Source organism: Sturnus vulgaris, chromosome 2, assembly GCF_052056855.1.
Source record: "Sturnus vulgaris isolate bStuVul1 chromosome 2, bStuVul1.hap1, whole genome shotgun sequence".
In the NCBI taxonomy this organism is placed as follows: domain Eukaryota; kingdom Metazoa; phylum Chordata; class Aves; order Passeriformes; family Sturnidae; genus Sturnus; species Sturnus vulgaris.
In genome coordinates this window covers 34,407,318-34,430,282 of record NC_142244.1, presented here as the reverse complement: position 1 = coordinate 34,430,282, position 22,965 = coordinate 34,407,318, and the positions used below count along the sequence as shown (strand labels likewise).

General features: G+C 42.2%; 1 protein-coding gene across 10 annotated transcripts in view; it reads left to right on the top strand.

The window, feature by feature from the left end:
• PAK1 (p21 (RAC1) activated kinase 1) overlaps nt 1-22,965 on the top strand; it is a 97,751-nt gene that overhangs the window by 63,574 nt on the left and 11,212 nt on the right. For all 10 annotated transcript variants that reach the window (XM_088159232.1, XM_014887365.2, XM_014887368.2 and 7 more), the window contains 9 exons: nt 5,254-5,471; nt 10,383-10,483; nt 11,926-12,073; nt 13,185-13,222; nt 15,130-15,246; nt 15,557-15,734; nt 18,682-18,745; nt 19,628-19,676; nt 21,424-21,536. In XM_088159232.1, the coding sequence (XP_088015358.1) occupies nt 5,282-5,471; nt 10,383-10,483; nt 11,926-12,073; nt 13,185-13,222; nt 15,130-15,246; nt 15,557-15,734; nt 18,682-18,745; nt 19,628-19,676; nt 21,424-21,536 (998 nt within the window). In that variant the 5' untranslated portion in view covers nt 5,254-5,281. The remainder of the gene's footprint in view (nt 1-5,253; nt 5,472-10,382; nt 10,484-11,925; nt 12,074-13,184; nt 13,223-15,129; nt 15,247-15,556; nt 15,735-18,681; nt 18,746-19,627; nt 19,677-21,423; nt 21,537-22,965) is intronic.

Below are 22,965 nucleotides of genomic sequence, written 5' to 3'. Positions count from 1 at the left end.
TAATAAAAAATAAATGACTGTCTTTTCATCCTGTGTGGAAACCCAGCTGGTAAACTCTGATGTTACTTTTTCTGCTGGGATTTGCATGGGAGCGTGACACACAGGGAGGGAATCTGCTGCTTGCAATGTGTTTGAACAGAGTAGGGCACAGCCTGTGCTCTTTCTCACCAGGGCAGTGTGAGGGGGAAAGAGGAGATTTTAACTGTGTGTGTGCACAAGCCATGGGGTGGAAGGATGCAGAGATACTGGTGCAGAGGTAAAACGCTTGTTCTGATCAGGATCAACTCGATTAAAGTTTAAGACTCTCTCTCTTTTTTTTTTTTTTTTTTGTGGGCAAGACACCCTTTCCTCACCCTGCCAACAACAGAACACTAGTGTCTGGAAAAAATGTGGATTTCCTTCTGGTAGCAGGCAGAGAGGAAAGAGCAGTTGCTGAGCATCTTCCTCCTCCCCGTCTTGTTTAATATAGTTTATTCATCTGTAAGTTGTAGTGAGTAACTTGCAGCTACTCTCTTGCCAGACTGCATGAATTATAGATGTCTCTTTTATGAGTTTTCATGTTGACTCCTGCAATTAGTATGCATTGGACGTAGTTATCTGTATGGCATCTACTGTAGCGTAGGTTTCAGCCTTTCTGACTTTTTAATTGCTTTCTGTTTTAGCAATCAGTCATCTGTCTGTCTTCCTAAGGAATGCAGAGAAACAAGCAGCTTGATAGAAACCTAGAGTTCCGTGTGGAGCAGCAGGTTTGAAATGATGTGGTTAAGTGGAAGGAAAAAAGACATACATAGAGGGTCTTTGTTCTCTTTTTTCTGCTTGTGTGTGTGCTACAGTCAGAATGTCCCACCCACCTTTGAATCTCACTCTGCCAGGTGAGTGTCCCAGGAGGCTGTGCCTGTACTACAGTTTATGCCTGTATTTTGGCATAAACTTCACGATTCCCAAAGCATGTAGATGTGGCACTTGAGAGTGTGATTTAGTGGTTAACACAATGGTGCTGAGTTAATGCTTGGACTTGATGATCTTAGAGGTCTTTTTAAACCTTAATGATTCTGTGATTTTCTTTTGTGTTATATCTTCTTAGCAAAGATCAGCAGACCTGCATGGATCTTTGCATATGGGAATGTACTCTGAGCTCTTGGATGCCACTCTTGGCACCTGTGGGTGTTGTCTTCTGTTCAGTATTTCTGCTTGTTCTGTCTTCTGTCTCTTTCTTGTCTGCAGAAGTGTTTTGTAGCTGTAAAAGAAGAGTTTGTCAGGTTTGCTGTTGGACTCTGTTGGGTCTGGGGCAATGATATGTAGCTAACAGCCTGCAAAAGCTGATGGGAAGGGACAAGGATGCATTGAAGGCAACCATAACTTGACTACAGCAATCACAGATTGCAGTATGTAATAAAACTTTTCATGATTACTGTGTGCTGAAACAACTCAAACTTTCAGTACTCCCAAATGTCTGCAGAAACAATAGTCCTGCATTACAGCTATGCCTTCCTAGTGGTGTCTACGGGGTTTGGTTTGAGTGCTGCTATTTTAATATATATATAGTAGTTGAGAATAATTGTGTCTGCAGCTAAAAATGTATTCCCTCATCTGACTCTGGTTGAAAAGTTCATGTGCTGTTCCATTGCTTCCACTGTTCATTTTATCACATCGTGGAAACCTAAGATGGATTTCTCAAGACAGAGTTGTGCTGGTGTGAAGAAGGAAATAACTCAGTGCAGCGATGCTTTGCATTCCTGTTGGGATGGATTGTGCCGAGCAGAGTGACTCATTGCGGTGGCCAAGCGCTGATGTTCTGCCGGCTGGAGAAGCGATTGCCTGGTGCTCTGAGTTTGAGCGGCGCCTACATGAGGGGGTTTGGTTAAAGCCTGCTTACATGTGAATTGGCAGGAGATTATTTTAGGAAGAAGAGAATTTGCACAGCCAGCTGGGCTGCAGTGAGGGAGATGGCTGCCTCTGTAACCACTTGGCATGGCTCTGGGCTCTCAGTTCTGACTTGGAGGTATAACTCTGTCAAGACAGGGTTTTATCTGCCTACTTTGAAGCCAATAGAAACTGAAAGTGTAATGATGTTGCATTTGACATCTGTATTGCAGTGGGAGGATTCATGTAAGCAGGTTTTTGGTTTTCCCTTTAAATGTATAGTGGCACAAGGCTTTTGGGAACCCTGTAGTGATGCTATTGCAGGGGATGACTTCTGTAGAATCAGTTTAGTGGATCAAGGGATTTCTCTTACCACGCCCCTCATCTCCAAACAGCTCATGTAACTCCAAACGTAAGACTTCGATGAAGAGAAAGGTCTGTGAGCTTGAGTGATGGAGGGAAAATGAGAGGGTGTACTGTAGGCTTTGCCTGCAGCAAAGGTGCAGTTATCAAATAGGTGTGATACAATATTGTTTGCAACTGTGTAACTTCTCAGCAGTTACTTGCTCTTTCAGGGAATAATGTAAGATAAACAAGAGCTTGTACTGCCAGTTTCTATCCCTGCGGTAAAACAGTAATTCATTTGTGCACTATCCTTTCTGACTGAAGGATTTTGAAAAACTTTCTTATATTGAAGAAACTGAGAGCAGATGTCCCTGGGCTTTTGCACTGGTGGAAGTGAAAGGGAGGAAGCTTGACATCCAGATATTTTTTTTCTTATACTCTTTTTTTTTTTTTTTTTTTTAAGATTTTTCCTTATGTTCTTTTTTTTTCCCTCAACACTAGGCCAGTCTCTGCCTGTAATCTGGGTTTTTAAAATTCTTCTTCTCACTTCTTTTTCTCCAGCTTGGAGCCACATACTGCTCTATTTCGGTCTCATGTTGCATCCAGTCCCCAGCTTAGTAAACTTTACTCTGCCCTCTGCTTAGTTTTGTGCCTCTGAAAGCAGGTGTACTGACCTCTCTGCTCAGTGGGAGAGGGACCCAGAAGTGAGTCAGTCTCCATCCCAGCCATGCCTGCAGCTCCAGGAAGTCTGGCTGATGGGAGAATCTTTGGATGCACCTTTACTCAAGCCCCCGTGGGGGTAAACCAGGGTGTTAGAGCAGCAAGTGTGGTGCCACTCCTGGGGACGTCTGTTTGGCAGGCACAGGGCTGCAAACATTCCTTTTCCTTCTGCTTGCCTGTTTGCAGTATATTCCTAGCACCTTCCTGGCAATTTGCTTTCTCACAGTTAAATAAGATCAAAGCAGAGAATGCATCTCTTATGGGACACTGCTGCTTATGTTGTTTCAAATGGTTCAGTTCAGTTCCAGCCACTGACACTGTGATGTGCAAAGCCCATCGGGAAGGACTCGGTGTTTTCATGTTTCATAAGATATATGTGCAGCAGTGGCTGCCAAAATTACCAGTTGGGTTTGAGCTTAGACTTTTTTCCACTGCTTAGGCAGGGAGAGTATTCGTTTGCACCAGCCACTTCATGGCTGGCACCCCAGCTGTCACTTAGTTCTGTTCTGTTTAATACCCGAGAATGGCATGAGGCTGAAGCGTGAGCGGTGGGACATGCACAGGACACTCGTGAGGACACGCCCAGACAAATGCACAGATCATTTCTGCCCACCCCTCCCAAATGCCAAAGCTGTTCCACCGTTAAAATCAATCTCCAAATGCTAGTCTGTCATTTAATATTCCATTGCACAGCTGTATTGGAAGGAAAATGGGGCTAGGGTCAGATATTTTACAAAATTCTGTCTGTGAAAACTTACCCAAAGGTACACAGGCTGTACAACACTGCCAACCCTCCCATTTAAGGGCAACTGTGAAGAAACTGGGAATCAATCAAGTGGAAGCAAAGGTGGAGCTGCAGGCCAGCCATGGCTTGGCAGGCGACAGGGAAACTCTGCTCTTGGCAAAATCTGGCAATTGCTGCTGAGTGACTTCTGCAGGCAATGTTTGCCTGCCTTAGTTCCCCACAGCAGCGAGGGCAGTGTGCTCTGGGTGCAAATCTTGCCAGGTACACTGAGGATCAGTAGCTTGGCTAAAGAAGACTTTGGAGACTGGCTGGGTGCTGTGTGGCCATAGGACCGTGCTGTGGTGCTGGGATCTGTTTGGAGTGTGGCTCAGTGTCACACTGAGCCCAGCCTATGGAAAGCGGCTCCTAGGCAGTCAGCAGTGATCTCAGCTTTGTAGCTACACTTCTTACTTGCAGAGAGCAAACAGCTTCTGACTTTCTGCCACCCTGTAATTCTCCCTGAGTGAAACATCTTCCCTTACTGCTTGTGTAATTGATAAAGCTGTTGAATTGCTTTTCCCACCCAAACAGAAACTGTTCCCACTTTGGTCTTAATTCAGCAGTAAATTCCCAACTTACTTTTGAAAGAAAGCATAGTGCAGATGAATTCCAGTTTCCAGAAGGATCTTGCTGCAGCCAGGCTGTGCCAGAGTAATGCTGATCTCATTTGGGTGGAACAAGTTAGTTGTTGCAGAAGAATCTATTACCCTGTTCCCAAGCTTCCGTCTTTAAATCTGCCCAGCAGGGCTTATTTACTTATGGATTTAAGTGTGTGTTGGGGATCTAGTTTTGTTTGACCCTCCCAACAGAACAAAATGCAATCAACTTCCTGGCAGCTGGAGTTGCTCCTGAAGTGTGCTGTTACTGCACAAAGGCCAGGGCTGTGGCACTGCATCTGAGGTGACTTGGGTACAGCTCAGCTTCCTGGCCCCCTCTGCCTCTGAACCCGCTCAGCAGTTTTTTAGCAAAGGAGCCTGAGTGGCTGCTTCAAAATTCTGAGTACAGACTTCAGTCTCTGTATCGTGCTGTGCTGGAGACTGATGCAAACCTTTTGACATAGTTTTTAGGAGAACTAGCATGGATCTGAGAGGTATTATGAACTCAGCAATTTGTTGGCTCCTCTCAGGTATCCTTACTCTTTGCTACCTCTTATTTACCTTCCCATCCTGCGCTTCTGGTCCACAGTTCGCTTGAGAATTCCTTGTATCCTGAAACAAGCTTTTCTCAGTGATTAATAACTCAAATGCTTGAACATAGTCTTATTAACTAAAAAAAATTTGGATCTTAAGTAGAATTTGTTGTGCTGACACAAATTTTTGTGCTGAGTTTGTGCTATCATTATCCCTGGAAGTGTTCAAAAAAGCCTGTGGATGTGGCACTCAGGCATATGGTTAATGGTGAACACAGCACTGCTGGGTTAATGCTTGGACTGGGGTTGCAGGTCCCTCTGCAAATACCTGCTTGTGATTTACTTGATAGTGTGTGGTTCTAGTCTATACTTAAATAAATAATTAAGGCTTCTAACTTGTTTTCTTTTCTAGTTCCCAGTAGCGGCCTCCCCAGCGGAAGATGTCTAACAATGGCGTTGAAACAGAAGACAAACCACCTGCTCCTCCAATGAGAAATACCAGCACGATGATTGGATCAGGAAGCAAAGATCCCGGGACTTTAAACCATGGCTCAAAACCTCTGCCTCCCAATCCAGAAGAAAAGAAGAGGAAGGATCGATTTTACCGGTCTATTTTGCCAGGAGATAAAAGTACAGTATTTTATCTTTTCTAATAAACCTTCTGTCTGAATGTTGCTCTGCTTGAACATAGTCAAGGACTTGATGCTTAGTGATTGTTGAGATTTTAGAAAATGTTGTGTTTTTGTCTCCTGCACATCTGTCTTTGTTGTTTCAGGGTATATAAGGTACAGTCTGTAGATATGGTTAATCCTGTAACATTTAACCCGTCTCACTTTTTTGCACAAGATCATAGAATACTAGAATTATTTATGTTGGAAGGGACCTTAAGGATCATCTTGTTCTGACCCTCCTGTCGTAGGCAGGGATATCTCCCACCAGATCAGGTTCTTCAGAGCCCCATCCAGGCTGGCCTTGAACACTTCAAAGATGGGGCACCCACAGCTTCTCTGGGCAACCTCTGCCAATGCCTCACCACTCTCAGTGAGGAATTTCTTCCTAATATCTAATCTAAACCTGCCCTCTGTTGTTTTTAATCTGTTCACTCTTGTCTTATCACTCCATGTCCTTGTCAAAATCCCTCTGCAGATCTCTTTTAGACCCCCTTTCTTGTAGTGTTTTTTTTTTATTATTATTATTATTTTTTATTTATTTTTATTTTTTTTTAATTTATTTGCCTTTCCCATGTATCATGAGAACAGTGTCCCTAAAAATCAGGACTAACTCTGAGACTAGCTCTGTAACTTCCCAGCCTGACTTGTCCATAATGGTCTTGAAAATCATAAGGTTTCATGCCAATTACAGGCTGGCCAATAAACCTGGCGTTGGCAATTGGTGGAGAGCAGAGGGGGTCTTTTGCTTGTTCTGTTGTTTTAAACAGCAAATAATTTGAGTTATACAAGACTAATATGCACTCTCCTACTAGACCTGTCATATTTTCCTCATGGCCATTTACTCTGTTCTAATGTTTGGGTCAGGCATTGTCTACTTGGTTTTAAGAACAATCTGTCACTGAAAATTCTTCCAGATTTCTTGTGAACTGAAGGAGTTTTTCGTGTTCAAGGGACTGTAACAGATGGAAAAAGAGATAGGAACTGTGAACTGTACATGAAATTCTAATTTTTAGGATGAGGATATTTTAAAGAATCTCTCTCTTATGAATCTTCTGAAGGATGCAAAAAAAAAATCTCCATCCCCAAATATGTGCTGGTTTCTTTTTATATCTGACCTATTTTTTTGGAGTTCCTCTTTGTAATACATCAGCTTTTTCTGTATTGCAATAGTTTCTAAGAACTGGATAACTAAAGTCAAGATTAAATATCTTCAATTCCCTGGGCTTCAGGAGGGAGGCTGCCTCCTAATTTTTATTAGTGAAAAGACTAATTGAAATGATAGCTTCACTAATTTAAATAAACAAGGTGGTGGATCGTTTTCTACAAAATGAATGTGGCATTCATTATTATTATTATTCTTATCTGATACTTTTGGCAGTTTTGGATTGTTTTACAAATGTGGGGTTTTGAACCTGCAATCCAGAAACCCGTGAACTCAATGTTAAAAGTCTTCTGGGTCTGGGTTAGAACTTGCCATTATGAGTATGAATCTTAAAAATGCTGCAGGAATTTTGTGTTGACTTTCTTAAGGGAGAGGAGTTTTTAAATCTCTAGGATGGACTGTTTCAGAGATCAAAGAAATCACCTGAAACTTGTAAAAGAGTAAAAGTAGTAGAACCTGAAATGCTAGTTTGAATTAGATTATGAAGGAGAGCTATGAACAAGGAGAAAAATGGAGGTTTGGGGAAATTTAGCAGACAGACTGCGGCTGATCTGAAGCTGCCTATGTTTACTGAAGATTGGCCAACATGGCAGATGCTTCAAGACATGAGAGATTTTTGTTTAGCCAAGCCCAGCAGAGCCTTCTGTTGCAATACACCTGCCCAAATGAGAATGGTTGCTCCTGTCCTCTAATTCCTGTTGAGCAAAAAATTCCTTAAACACTGTCCCCTTCACTTCCAATTGGTTGATTTCCATCTTATGAAAACTTCTTCTAGCCTCATGATGACAGCTAAATTTCTAGTGTGTCAGGCTGCTTAAATGTAGGGAAATTTTTCAGTGTTCAGACACTTCTCTTTGGTTTGTGCCTGAAATGATTTGGGTATTGTTTTCTAGTCTGGCTGAACTAAAAGGGACGTTGGTTTCTATTCAGTTAGAGGAACGTAATTTTGAGCAAATCTGTGCTACCCTTGCACATGAGCAGAGGTGTTGTGTAAAGGGTACATGGGGCATAAATCCAGGGCCTCTTGCATGTTTGCACGTTAGCATTGAGCTATACCCATTGCCAGGCAGCTCTGCCTGCAAAATTTAGGGTGTAATTTGTAGTCCTGATTTCTTCTGTCCAAGCCTAAACCACAAACCTGGTATTTAAAAAAAACCTGTTGGCTAAATACTGGGTGGGTCTTGCCCAATGGGATGCAGAGCTTGTGTGACTTGTTGCTCTCAGCAGGACTTGTGAATATTTTGAATTTTCCTGGGTTCAGGGGACTCATTAGTGCCTAATTGAGGGTATCAGTCTGGCTTGACTGGGGCACATTTATCTCCTTTGGACTTTGCTGAGCTCAGCTGCAGCTTTGAACAGAGGAAAGGTTTTCCCCCAAGGTGACAGCGTGCAGCAACCAGGAGTCCTTTCCATGGTGACTGGGAGCACTTTACCCCATATTAGCAGTGATGAAGACATTTCTAATCTCAGTGTGCTTCAGGGTGCTCTCACTGCATGGTCAGACATCGAGCTTCACAGCTGCAGCTCAAGTTGCCAGAACATTGTAAGGAGAATTTATGGGAGACTCTTGTAACAGCATTGAGCATGGAGGGTTGTGAATGAGAAGGTGATGAAGTGTTTGTGGGAATAAAGCCTTTGTGGTAGGTAGGTAATCTTAAATATATTATATTATTTCTCTTTTGTATTTTTTTTAATTAAGACTCTTCAAGTCTTTTTAGCTCATTACAAGGATAATGCAATCACTTTAAAGGGACAATAAATGTTTAACAAGATTGGGAATGCCTTTTTCTTTAGTTCTTTTTTCCCTTATACCACCTGCTATGACATAAATATCTGCTTACAAAGACAATTATATTATTAATGATTTAATAATGTTCAGGCTTCTAGATCTGTCAGATCTGCCTGAATGTAGACACCTCTGACTTCTGGATAACAATTTAATGCCCTTAAGCTTTTTTAGGAATATGTTCAACTCTGCTGTGGCAGCCACCCTGGACCATGTACGGGTGTTCACTGTCCATGTGGAACTCTTGCATAGTGGTGCTGGTGGAGGTGTCCTCTTCTTCCTCACCTGAGCAATGGCCTTCTAGGCTGAGATGCACCTCAATCTTTGGCTTGGACTGATCATACAGGAAGACCTATGGAATATGGTGGCTCTGATGGCCTTCCCTGCACCTCTGTCCCTCGCTTTCCATCCAGTGCCAGTGTGTGCAGCAGCCTCTGTGCTGCAAATGCTCACCATCTGCTAACCAGCAGCTGCTCCTGTCTCCTCCTCACTCCCTTCTCAGGGATGGCTCCTCCAGCATGGCTCTTTCCCCCTTGGCAACTCTGCTGCTCCTCTGCGACTCAGCTTCCCCCATTCCCTTTGTGTGAAAGAGGGATCAGAAATAATCTGTTCCATCTTCATGTCCTATTTGGAGCACCTGATCTTTTTCATTCTCCAGAACTGCTCTGTACAGCTGTAGCTCTGTAATGGTACAGAGAACAGTGCCAGAGCTGGCACTGAAGGAAATGGGATTCAGTCCTTTGCGGCCAGCCCTGAGCCTCTCCACACAACCAGCCATAGCAGTGTCTTAAAGAATTGCTGCACTGAGTGTTAGCCTTGCAGGCTTCTCAAATACCTGGGGTTTGGCATTCATGTTGCCAAAAGTGCACTGGGGAGTGTCAGCCACAGAACAAATTCTGTTTGGCTTTGGATGAAAAGGGGGAGCAGCTGGGAAATGTAAGTGGTTTGTTCACCTTCTCCTGGCTCCGCTGATTTTATAACTGCAAGCAGCAGCAAAGCTGACTAGAATGTGGTTCTTCCTTAAATTAATCTCAATTTTTTGAATACAATAAGTACTAAAGGGAAGGTGGAGTCCTTAATACATAATGAATATGGATGAACTTAATCCAATGCAAAATGATAATCTTGTTTGAAGACCTCAGTTTAAAACTTGCAGGGTGCATCTGCTTTGATATATTTACTTCCCTGTTTCTCTATGACTTCTGCTCTTCACCTGCCAGATTCTGCCATCTTGCTTATGTCTTCAAAGCTGGTTATTAAAACCATCTTCAGTTCATTTTGTGAGGAAAAAAAAAAATACATAGAAGTTCTTTTGCTCACAAGTTGTTATAGCAGAATCCCACATTATATTTAGGTTTCTTCATAAACTTTTGAGGAAATAGGATGAAGGAAGCAATTTCTAAGTAGTATTTGTAGTTGAAATTGTCCCTGGCTTTGTATGAGAAGCAAGTGCATATTTAAAAGCACATAATATTGTTTTTTTTTGGTTTTTTTTTAAGTTGCTTAAAACAACAAATTAAAAATGTGTTCAAAACTGGCTGGCTTCCACTTACTGCCACTATAGAGCTTTTGACTCTGACCTGTGTAGTTTGAGTGGATATTTTAGGTAAATAGCTCTCATGCTCTTGAGTCTAGATATACTAGTTGATACTTTACATACTGAAAATATCAGTTTCCTTCTTTTATGCTTGTCCTGTGTTACAGGACTTTTATTTCTGTTTTCCACTCACTGTGGCTGCTCTTAAGTGTGGACAGAAAAGTTTTTAAACTCGCTGTTTTTCTGCTTCAGATCAAAATCCTATGACTAGCAAAAGTTGGGTGGTGATTGTGTAGGTGAATTAGAAGCTATTGGGGAGATTTAAATTCTTTATGCATGTATGGATTTTTTTTTTTTAATTGTTGCTGTTTTTTGTCTCTTGCAGCCAATAAAAAGAAAGAGAAAGAGCGGCCGGAGATCTCCCTCCCTTCAGACTTTGAACACACGATTCATGTGGGGTTTGATGCAGTCACAGGAGAATTCACAGTGAGTGAATCTGGAGGAAAAGAAAACTGTGTGGTTTAGCTTATTGCTAGGAGGAGCCAGGACCCATTAATCTTTTATATATTAATGCTGGAAGGGCTATTACCATTATGTAGTTTGATCTCATTTGAGACACATCTGCAGAGGTTACCCACTAATTTGTGCTGAGAAACTGTAAAACTTGGCACATCCCAGGAGCTCAGGCTGCCAGCAAACTTCTCCTTTCCTGGTTTTTTGGCTATTGGGGTCAGCTAAACATGGTATATATCTCCTCCCTTCCCTTCTCCTCCCCTCCCTTCCTCCTCTAGAGCTGAAAGAGGTCTATAGCATAGTCTGTGTCCCTCAAGTGGGACTCTGAGAGTTTTCCTTTGGGAGGCACACAGCTGTGTACAACTACTTAGGACAGAACATATATTGCTACCCTCAGGCTAAATGTCAGATGCTTTTATGTGTGGTGGGTTTTTTTGTTTGTTTATTGACATGCAAAATACTGTAAAGACAGAGTTTCATCAGCACTATCATCATCATCGTATTTTCATTCTTATTTTGGTAATGAGATAGTATTTCCAGCAGCAGAAGTTGTGCACAAGGTTTCTACCTGTCTGTAATATGCTGCTTTTTTAAGGCCTTTATTCCTGTACCCTGAATCACGTGTGTTTTGCATGGCAGCCTCTATGCTTGCCCAGGTTACCCCACATGTAGCAGTGGGGCATTACCTGAGGGGTGTATCCAGCCATCCTTTTGAACAGGGAGGATAACTTCATTGCTCATGGATCCCAATCTCTGCCACTTTGTCCATACAAACTGTTATCCCTGTGGTGAGGAAAGGCACAAGTCTGGCTGTTCTTCGTGTGTGTTTATTTTCTGGCTGAAATGATGTCCCTATAATGCAATTCCGAGCTTCAGATGTGAAGTTAAGACCTCTGCATTCCCAGCTCTGGTTACAATGGCACCACACTGCAGTTACCATAGAACTCCAGTGCTACCAGGAGACCTAAATAAATGAGTGCTGCCTGTCCCTTGTGCTGGAGGCTATGTAGTGTATGTTACTTCTGTAGTCTTTCTTGGGTATACATAAGTATATGAATACCTGTACATAAAGGGTTTTGGTTTGTTTTCTTGAGGCTTTTCCCAAACTGGAGCAATTGGGTCTTCTCCTTTCTGGTTTTTGAATTTTGGTCTGTAAAGGACCTGGGAGTCACCCAGAGACCCAAGAGCAGAGTGACATTTACACGCCCAAGTGTGATTTGCAACACAGGCAGTGGCTAGGGAGGCACACGTTCACCACCTCTTTTGCTTTCCTCTCCTCTTCTGTCCTCTTTTCTCCCTATTTCCCTGACAATACTGTGTAACTCCAAAAGCTGGGGCAGAACTGTGACAGTGGGCTTATGTTTTGTGAACCACATTAGGCCAGCTGTGTGTTAACAAGGTGCCTCTTCCCACAGGGAATGCCAGAGCAATGGGCACGTCTGCTGCAGACTTCCAACATCACCAAGTCAGAGCAGAAGAAGAACCCCCAGGCAGTGCTGGACGTTTTGGAGTTTTATAACTCCAAGAAGATCTCCAACAGCCAGAAGTACATGAGTTTCACAGGTAAATGGTCTCATGCTGCTGCTTTGTCCAGCTCTCCATGGTCAGGGCATGTGGGGTTTCTTTTGTTTAATCAACAAGTAGGTCTCTGTTTTCAAGGAAAATATGAACGAAATTCTCTGGCTGCTCAAGCACTCTTCTTCATTTAAAATGCTGTTCTGTTAGTCTGGATGCCCAGCATAGCTGGAGAAGAGGTCAGTCAACTGGTTGAGCCTCTCAAACACATAATTTTTCTGATACTCACAGCTAGCATCTGGAAGGCAGATCCCAGACTGCTGGGGCTGGGTTCCCTCTGATGAAAGTCCCTGGAGAAAGCAGGCAGCTAAATTTTGCACCAGCTCCCGTTTGCAGGGTGGGTTTGGATGTTGCTTTTTGTTGCTTTGGGATGAGAGTCTCTCTGCTCCCATGTGCCATGGTTGAGGAATACACCTCAGCTGCCTGGGTGCTTGAAAATTGCTGGCTGGGTTCCTCTAAAAGTCTAAAACTGCCAAGCTTTTGTGTCTCTTTCTATGGGTTATCTGCCCTCTGAAGGACATCTGCAACCACCACTCCTTTTCCTTTCAACTGCAACTCCTTCCCTTTCTAAATATTAACCCCTACTTTGGTTCTTTTGGGGGGATAGAACCATGTCACCAGATCTGGTGCTAATTAGGAGGGCTTCGAGCAGAGATAAAAGCACAAATACTCCCTATATGTGCCTGGATAGTCAAAGAGAAGCCCATCAGTTGACTTGTGGGGTCCTCTGTGCTATTCCAGGAAGTTTAGGTGGCTGAGACTGAACATTTTGCAGTTGGGAGTGAGCTGCAGTGCCTCTGCTGGGGACTTAGTCCATTGATAATATTTTGTATACATGGATGGAGGACAATATTAATTCAGATTTTGCTCTGGGCAATTCCACCCTCCTGCTGCAGCAATTTGTGACCCCTGCATTTATTTACCCTCTGTTCCTATATCTTCCAGGGTTCAGCTGATTCTGGGAAGCTGGAGTTAGGGAGCTGAATTTGGGAGCAAACTTATTTCCTGCTTTTTCTAAAGAGAGCTTGTCCCTTGCTCCTCTCTCCACTGCTGCTGCATTTCTAGCTCATTTATAATGGTATTATTATCTGTCTTTCAGATAAATCAGCAGAGGATTACAATTCATCTAATACATTGGTAAGCCTCACATTCTGTCTTGAGTTTGGGGATTAAAAAAACTTGCAAAATCTAGTTAATTGCATGTATACTTGTAGTGTGCTTAGTGTTTTAAAATCTACTGTATCTATTTGTGTACTAAGTACATGTTTATAAAAACAGGCATGCTCCTTTCACTTTTTTTCCCAACTGGTGGGGAATAAAGCAGATGGAAGTAGGATTTTTAGTGAATAGTGAATTAGTGAATGGAGATTAGTGAATTAATTAGTAGAAATAGCTCTGTTTTCATAGAAGCTGGTCTTTTCCTGTACCTAGAATTTGATAACCACTCTGCTGTCAGGTTTTATGTCTCTGTAAACATCTGTGATATAACGAAATTTATTTACTAACCTGCAAGGTCTGATTTACTAAAGCTAATGTTGATTAACCAGACTAATCTCTAGCAGACCAGGAAATAAAAGGTTCTCCTTCTCTCTGCTTGACCTTTACTCAGTCCTTGCCAGGGCAGACACCACTCCTATTTGCTTTGTTAGGAGACATGATAAATTTCTGTGTGTGCCTGTGAGATGGAAGAAACAAAACTTTCAGTTTAAGATGGTTCATAAACCCCACAATTCTCTTAGCTCTTGTTTTTTCATGGCCATGCCATTGCTTAGAATCGGCTTGTTCTGCTCCCTTCCAAAGGCAGCTTATTCAGATTTGATCATTTAGGCCTCTGTAAAAAGAAAAGAAAAATGTTTCTGCCATTGTTCATTATTACATGTCATTGTATGTTAGTCCTCAGAAGTTTCAATATCTGAGGTTGTATTTTTAAGTAAATCCTGGAAAAAGCAATAGTTACCAGTCTACTGAGATACCCAGTGCCCTCCCTCAGGCTAACCTTTAATTTTGGGGATATTCAGGAAATTCCCAGTACATAGGTTTTCCTTATTGTTTTTGACAAGCTAGGTTTTTGTGTTATGTCAAGTGCATTTTGACAATGATTTGTCAGGATGATGATGACTTCAAGTATTTTAGACTCAGTGAAATACTGTGTTGCTTTCCTTCTCTTTCTGAGGACTTTAATACTTTTCCCCCTGCCACTCTTAGGGAAATTATGATGCACAAATAGAACTGGTCTAGTGGGTTGAGGAGCTTACCAAGTTTATTCTGAAATGTTTGTAGTGTAAAGGATGTAATGAACTTGAAATCCATTTTCATGTGGATAAATTTAAAAGTGACTTTCATTCCTAATCACAGTACTGCAGAAAATTCCAGGTAATTTTTTAACCACTTATAAAACTGTTTTAAAACAAAATAATTGTTCCTATTTTTCCATAAATTTTTATGTTGGGAAGTAATTTAAAAAGATATTTGAAAAGATTTCTCCAGATTCTGCTTCTAAAATCTCACATTAATTAATTAGTTCTCAATCACCATACCAGAGGCAATGTTAATTTGACCTCCTAACTTTTGGAGAAAACATCAAGAGTTTGATGCAAATTCTATAATTTAAAGTCTGAAATCTTCATGCTGAATGGTCAGGGTTGGAAGCAAGCAAAGAAACCGAAGAGACAACGTAAATAGGGACAAATATTTCCAAACTTGTGTGTCCTAAAACTTGCTGGTCAGCTGTATGGGTGTTGGGAAAGCAGTGCGAGGTTTCCTCAGGTCCTTGGGAAGAGGATTGCTGTCACTCAGGCAGATGAGGAGCTCTGTGTGAATGGCTTTGTCAGGAAGTGCTGGACTGCACATCCATTTCCCAAGAGGACCCAGGAACCCTGGGTTTTGAACTTTTCAGACACTGTAGCTCACCAAGCTGTTCTGATTATTGTTTTTCTGCACTTGCTCCAGTGCAGTCTCTGTTAAGAGGTTAATCCAGTGTTTGTGATGTTGTTTATACCGTGTGATTGGTTTTTGATTTTTGCTATTTGTGCAACTCCGTGCAGAATGTGAAGGCTGTCTCTGAGACTCCTGCAGTGCCCTCAGTGTCTGAAGATGAGGATGATGAAGATGATGCAGCTCCACCCCCTGTGATAGCTCCACGACCTGAACACACCAAATCTGTGAGCAGAAATCCTTTGTTCAGCCTGCACTGCTGCAATCACAGTCAGGCCTTGACTGGCTTTGTCCCTCTGCATGGATTGATGCTGAGCCCTGCTTGGGAGCAGGAGGGAGGCAGTGGGAGCCATTCCTTCTGGCAGAGTTCCTTAGGGTTGTCACCTGCCTACTTGTGGGGGGCACGAGTCCTTGATTAGCCATGTTAGTTGCTAACAAAGCAGCTATGGAAATGCATCCCTGACAACAACAATAACAAGATGAATAGGGGTGTTTAAATCTTTCACCTGACTTGTGTGTTTTTCTCAACAAAATTAGATATACACCCGCTCTGTGATAGACCCTCTCCCTCCGCCTACCAGAGATGTGGCCACCTCTCCTATTTCTTCTCCCTCGGAAAACAACAGCACAACAGCACCTGACATGCTGGTCAGGAACACGGAGAAGCAAAAGAAAAAGCCAAAAATGTCAGATGAGGAGATACTGGAAAAATTAAGTATGTCCTTGTTCTTTAAAGAAGTTAAATTCCAGGTCCTGCTGTGTTGGTTTCTCAGAATATCAATAAGCTGAAATGTTTCCCCATTTTGTGATCCCTTACTGAAGACGTGGGCACACAGTCACAGCTCAAAATTGGGGACAGATATAAGGGGTGAGATTGAATTGAAGCTGAGCACCTGTGATGCTGGCTGAAGTCCTGAGGAGGTACATATCCTCAGGCTCTGCAAAACAAGTTCTGAACAAATAGCATCGATTTAACTATGACTTCTGAGATTGTTCCACATCTTATTCTGCAGCTCTGAAGCATGAATGGTTATATTGCAATGTTAGACATAAGGTGTCTAAAAGATGGAGAGAAAATTAATGCATCCTCAAGTTTGCCTTCCACAGTATCATGGTGTAAAGTGACTTGGTTATTTTTAAGAGCTTTAACATTTTGTGGGTAGCCAAATTGGTGGGTTTTTTCTGAGAAAAATTCATCAAGTCTCTCAGTTGTGTCCTGATGCCTTTAACAGTTCCTACCTTCAGTGCAAGTGCTCCTCTGCTGCCTGGTGGTTGTGGGTTATGCTGTGGGATACCCAACAGCTGAACTGGCTCTTTCATGCAATTGATTGCTGTCCTCAGCCTGGGCCAGGTTTTATTAGGATAGAGCATTTCTAATTCTTTGAACTACTAATCCTGTATTAGTTACATCCATGCCTTGCTTGTCAAGTTGACTTAAATTGTGTTGGCACCTCTATGGTAAGGCTGGTCTCTTTGGTTTGAGGGTATATTTGTCAGTACTTTAGGAATAAGAGTCTAGTAGTTAGATGAAGATTTAATTTGAGGATATAGCTTTAAAAAAAACTTTGAAATATTAAAATTGCACCTGAGTAATTTCTCTAAATAAAGGCTAAATTGATTTGATGGCTTATTAACTGGGAGTGCTTGCTATTGGAAAACTCACACCCATTGCTTCAAAACACCAACTTCACTCACTCAATTAGCAGGATCTTTGTACCATTAAGGATTCAAGATTTTGTGACCAGGTAGGGCGAGCAGCAACTGTGGCAGGAAAAAAGTGCTATTCTAATAAAAGTACACTCACTTCAGTCATGCAGAGAAGTGCAAGTGCTACTTTTGGGAGTGTTGGTAAGCAGATGTACTTGCTTGCTCCAGGTGTCAGCTTCTATGTGTGGGCTAGTTAGAAAAATGTTATGAAGTTTTAATCTTTAGTCTTAATCTAAGTAAAAATATCTTTCCACTGAGGGCAATGGAACTGTACTTTTGCAGACAAGCAGCCATTTGAAATTTTAGTTTGACGTGTAACTAAAATGATTAAAACTGTAAAGCAAAAATATATTTACACCTACTAAAGATGTGCTAAATGCATGCAAAAGTTAAAAGGAGGCTGCTCAATCTCTACCTCTCAGCAGAATCACAGCACTAGTGCAGACATTAATGAATCCTCACCTGACTCTTTGGAAGGTAGGAAACAATCCCCCCCCCCATTTTAGACTTAACAGCATTAAACAGGGCAAAACTGGCAAGTGCCACTTGTCACCACAGCATTCTGTCCAGTCCTTGCCTTGGGGAAACATTTGCAATCTGAGCTTGTAGCCCGTGTTACGCTTTGAGGGAAAAATTCTGAATATTTGTCCAGAATTACCAGTCCTCAGGGCAGACAGCATTGCTTCTGTAATTGTGGGTGTTGTAAAGCCAGATTTCTCTTCCTGCCCTCCTCTCCAAACATGGGCGATATTCCCTGCTTCTACCTCTGTCTGTCTTAAGCCCTCTGGGTTTGGCTGCTCTCCAGTGGTGTCTGAAAATAGCCTGCTCTTGCTGTGCTTGCTACTGGATTTCTTGGCTTAATGACCAGGAGCAGTTTCTTTGCCAATATACATCTGTTAAGGCTCAGCCCCAGACCCTGTGAGAGCAGCACCATATGTTGGCAGCTTTGGTGACTTGCAAACCCCAACTTGGATGCAGCTCTGCATCCCTTGATCCTATTAGCCACCCTGGTGCTGTCAGAGAAGAGACTGGCTCCCAGCTGAGCACTAGAAATTGCTGGCTCTGGTTCCTTCACCCTAAAAAGGGTGTAATTCCTGCCTGCCATGGGGGAGTTATCAATATCAGTTAAAGTTTGCAGCCACTTGCCAGCCCCATGCTGTGGAACACCAGGAAAAATGCTTTTCCCTTTGAGGAAGGCAGTGATAGACTTTCTTCTGGTTTTGGGAGAATGAGCTGAGATGGTCTCAGATTGCTCTCCAAATCAGAGGGATGCTGGTAACTGCTGCTAAAACCTGTGCTGACTGTCAGGTTCCTGGAAAAGCAGCTGAGAATTGCCCAGGACGGGCTAGGGGAGGTTTGGCTCTGAAGAGTCTCTGCCTTTTCTCCTGAATCTTGCAGCCCAGTCACTGGGTCAGTAAATGGTAGTGGTTGTGCTGGTACAAAAACATCATAGTTTTTATTTTTCTGCTGCAAATTGTCATGGTGTAAGGGAAACTTTGGCTAGTTTTATAACAGACTGTTGCCTCCAAGATGACTGAGAGCCCAGCCTCCAAATTCAGAGACATTGCAGTGCAGGGACATCTTAGATCATCCAGGTTGTTGAAGCTGGGAGTAACTTTAAATAGCAGGTTTCCAACAAATAATTGTTTTACCATGTATTAGGCCTGTGTATCCCCATCCTGCACCTAGTAATGACAGCCAGTGAAGGTTAAATGTTCTTAAAGTCTGTGTCTCATCATTTCTGAAGGGAAGTTCCTGATACAGGGGAATGCTGCAGCTGGTATTTTCGTAAATAACTGAGGACTTCCTTGGTGTCCATGTGCCTCTGGATTTCACATGAATGGTTCATGAGGCAGAGCCTGTTGTGGTCAGTGGAGCTGTTCTTGCAGCTAGTTCTTTTAGCTGTATGAAAGAAGGACTTGAAGAAAATCCTCTTGTTTTTTGTTTTTTTGTAGGAAGTATCGTGAGTGTGGGCGATCCAAAAAAGAAGTACACGAATTTTGAGAAGATTGGACAGGGGTTAGTATATGCTTCTTCTCTGTCCTAAACCTTTCATTTCCTTATGCTAAGAAAAATCCACTGAAACCAGGTTAAGTTAGCTTGTTGGAAAGGCTGTTGGGGATACTTTGGAAGGTTTATATTATTTGGTTGTTTATTTGCTTTCTTATTCTTGTTTTTGTTTTTGGTTGTTTTGCTGGGTTCCGCATCCCACCAAATCTTCTCCTGTTCCTGGCAAAGCCACAGGGACTGAGTTTTTGTGCAATTGTGTTGTAATATAAGAAATTCTGCCATTCGATGATCAGGTTGATAAATACAGCTACAAGCAGGGAAAGAACTGCAAGACTATCTTCAATTTACAGATGTGCTTCTGAATTAGCTCTTCTCAAGGCGTGTGCTGTGCCCCTCTAAGCAAGGTAGGGGGAAAGTAGAGGTTGTGGAGAGACTGTACTGAGACAAAACACAGATCTGCAGTCAGGTCCATGTGCTGAGGCTCAAACTCCTGTTTTCCACACTACAAATGCCCCATTTGTTTACTTTGCTGATCTTGTTGCTCTGTTACCATGTTGGGTGTTCTGCAAGCCAGGGTAGTGGGGTCATGCCACTTGAAATGGAATAAACTTACAGTCCTCACAGTTTGCTGGTTTAGCAGCAAGAGTTTGGATGACCACAGTGTCCCTTATTAGGAGCTTTTCTCCCCATAAATCCTCTGGCTTCTGCCCCAACAACAGCCTCGTCTCAGAAATATTTCAGATGATGTTTACCACTGAAATTATTGCATGTAAAGGAATGGGCTTGAGAGCACTCCAGAGGGACAAGTGGGAAGGGGCATGTGTTAAGCTCTAACTTTTACTTTGAGGCACTAATACATGACTTTTTTTTCTTTTCTCTGTTTTTTTTTAGAGCCTCAGGTACAGTTTACACAGCAATAGATGTAGCTACAGGACAGGAGGTAAGTGCTGCCAGAGTACCACGGCAGTGGATTTTGGATTGTGTTCCAAAAGTTCAAGTTGATGCTACAAAATAAAGACTGTCTTTCAGGGATTCATGACATCTTATTTTTGATGAGGTCTTTATTTACTTACTAATGAGACATGGTTGAGTGGTCTGAGCAGAGAACTGGAAAAAATGACTTTGCAAGTTTTGATTCCTGAATCATTTCATATTTGTAAAGATTCTTTCTGTGATTGCAAAGGCTAGAAGCACATCTTTGGACTGGGCAGTTCTTCAGTAAAAGTGTCTCTCTTCTTTCCCAAGATTGCTGCCTGTCTCCTTAAAAATTCTTTTATTTGCCTTCTGCTCCTTTGCTTCCTATACTTATACTACTTGCATAGAAATAGTTAATGTCCAACCCTTTGCCCACCTACTTCCTGCCCTTGAATTGTGAGACAAAGAATGCCTGTTTTCTCTTTTTTCCCCTCACAAATATTAAAAAGTGCCATGCTTATTGCCTGCATAATAAATTAGTGTAGTGATGGATATGCAGCATCTGTGGAAACCTTTATTTCTAGATAGACGATTTTTTAAAAGACTAAAGTTTGTATTATTCCATATGTATATATGGAATTCTGCAACAATGTATGTCTACTTTGTACAATGTAAGAGTTATTCACCAGTAAATTTCATAATTGTGCTTTTTGCTGAAATTCCTTCACCTACTTTTTCAGTTCCTGAAGAATTAATGCAGTTTAGTTGCAGCCTTTAAGGAAGGGTTTTTATATTTATTTTGAAGCAATGAAAAATTTTATAAGAGGGGGAAGTCCTATGATGGTTTTCTGCTTTCTTTCTGAACCCCTTGGATGACTCCCATCTGAAAATTTAAGCTCTTGTATTACAACACACTCCAGCTGTGCTGAGTAGGTTTACTGATCTGAAGGCTCCTCTGAGGGCCAGGTGCTGTCACGAAGTACTGGTAGTGTGGAAACTTGAATACAAGAGTTAAAAACATGTTGTAATCTTCCTGCTCTTTGCACACATAAGTGCAGAGCAGGTATCCTAAAACAGGAAGAAAGTTACTAAACCAAAGGGCTGCAGCTGACAAATCCTTTCCTGGTGCCCTTCAGGCATGACTGGACATAAAGCCGACTCCAATTCATTTATTTTCAGCCTTTTATCTAAACATTGGTGCTTCTCTCTCTCAGATCTTGTTGTGGCAAATGAAATAGAGTTACTACCTTGAAGTACTAAGCATGACTGTGTTATTTACCCACCCTGCTTTAGATTTCTAGAAGCTGAAATTTGCATGGGAGCAGGGAAAAATCCACCAAAATTTTTTCAGAAATGTTCAATTAAAAATAAAATTAAAAATAATCCTTTCAGAAATAAAAAGTTTTTGACCTACCAGTCTGTATCAGAGTAGGGGGATCTCTTCCTTGTTACCTAGAAACTGTAGATGGAGATGGCTTTCCAACTGTGACGTTAGGATTCAGTATGAAAATGGCAATTCCCTTCGTTCTTTCTTTCACTAAGCATCATCCAGCATGTGTGGAAATGAACTGGCTGCAGAAACTAGCAGAGTTATGGAATGATAATTCAGTAGCTAATGATGAAAAAGTGACCTCGTGATGATGAAAAAGTGACCTCGTGATGAAAAGGTGTTTTTTCCTCCTTCGTGTCAATGTGGGACTAAATTGACTGGTACTGACAGGTTTTTGGGGGACTATTGCAATAATGCTTTACTTGATCTCTTTTCACTGCAGGTTGCAATCAAACAGATGAATTTGCAGCAGCAGCCCAAAAAAGAACTGATTATTAATGAGATCCTTGTGATGAGGGAAAACAAAAACTCCAACATTGTCAACTACTTGGACAGGTATGTCAGTGTTTGAAGGGCTCACGAAGGGACACTAGAAAACACTTCCTTGTCAGTGTCTTAAGGGTTCCTGGCTCAGCTGAATGCAAGTGCAGGACAACCTTGCATTGCTTAAAGCATGTGGCATTGTGGGAGTGTGGGTGGCCTGGCAGTCTCTCTCCAGAATGAGAAGAAACAGGTGTCTGAACCAGTTTTCATGGGATGCCTGGGCTCTCTTCAGAGATGCTGGCAGCTAAGGTCCTGTCAGGATTCCATTTTTCATCTCCTTTGCCAAATTTGACACAACACACTTCCCGCTAATTTCCTTCCTGTTACTGAAGGAGAAACAGTTTGAAAAGCTTTATTTCTATTTGCTTTCCTCTTCCTTTCTTTTCCACTGAGCAATGCTGCTGTTCTGCTGCCAGAGGACCAGACTGCTTCCAGAGTTAGATGTAGTCTTGTTCCTGTGACTGTCCACGGAGTTTTTTGCACAGTAGCATAACAGCAGTGAGGGTGAATGACGTGACACATAACATGAGGTCTGGGGAGACCTCAACACAGCCTTGCAGGACTTTAAGGGGACTTTTAAAAAGAGGAAGGCACTTTTAGACTTCTAGGGCAGATAGTGATAGAACAAGAGTGAACCATTTTCAGATAAAACAGGGTAGATTTAGGTTAGGTACAATGAAGAAATTCTTCACTGTGAGGGTGGTGAGGCACTGGCATAGGCTGCCCAGAGAAGATGTAGCTGCCCTGGCAGTGTTCAAGGCCAGGTTGGATGGGACTCTGAGCAGCCTGGTGTAATGGAAGGTGGCCTTGCCCATGGCAGGGGTTTGGAACTAGGTGGTCTTTAAGGTCCCTTTGAACCCAAAGCATTCTATCATTCCATGATGCTGAAAGCCCAGCAGGCAAAAGCATTTCACGGTGGCTTGAATTCACCATCAACATCACAGTGCTGCATTGTGTCAAGCCCGTGTCACTCACTTGTTAAAACTATAGCTGGTTCCATTTGAGCTGCAGCAAGATTTTCAGTCTGCTGCACTCAACATCTGAATGCAGCAGTTCTGATGAACCACAGGTTTGCCTTATTGTAAGGGTAAAGACTGCTTGGATAAGCTGAGCTACAGACTTTAATCTTGGCAGCTTGGGTTTTTTGGAACATACAATGAAGGGATGTGACCTAGAATCTCTGGAAATTGGAGAGAGGATTTGCACACATTTTGGTCTGCGTATATGTGAAAATCTAATCAGCTGTTTCTTTAATAGGTTTCTTTTGTAGGCTATTAATGTCTTAGCCAAAAAAGGTGGTACTTATAAACTGCGAGTTGTTTTGCTGAATTTTTGTGGTGCTGTGTCCCATGAATAGCTGTAAAGAGTTACTTTGTTGAGGAGACAAAGTCTGACAGAGGCGTGTGTGCAAGGAACTGATGCTGGGCACACGCCCTCTTCC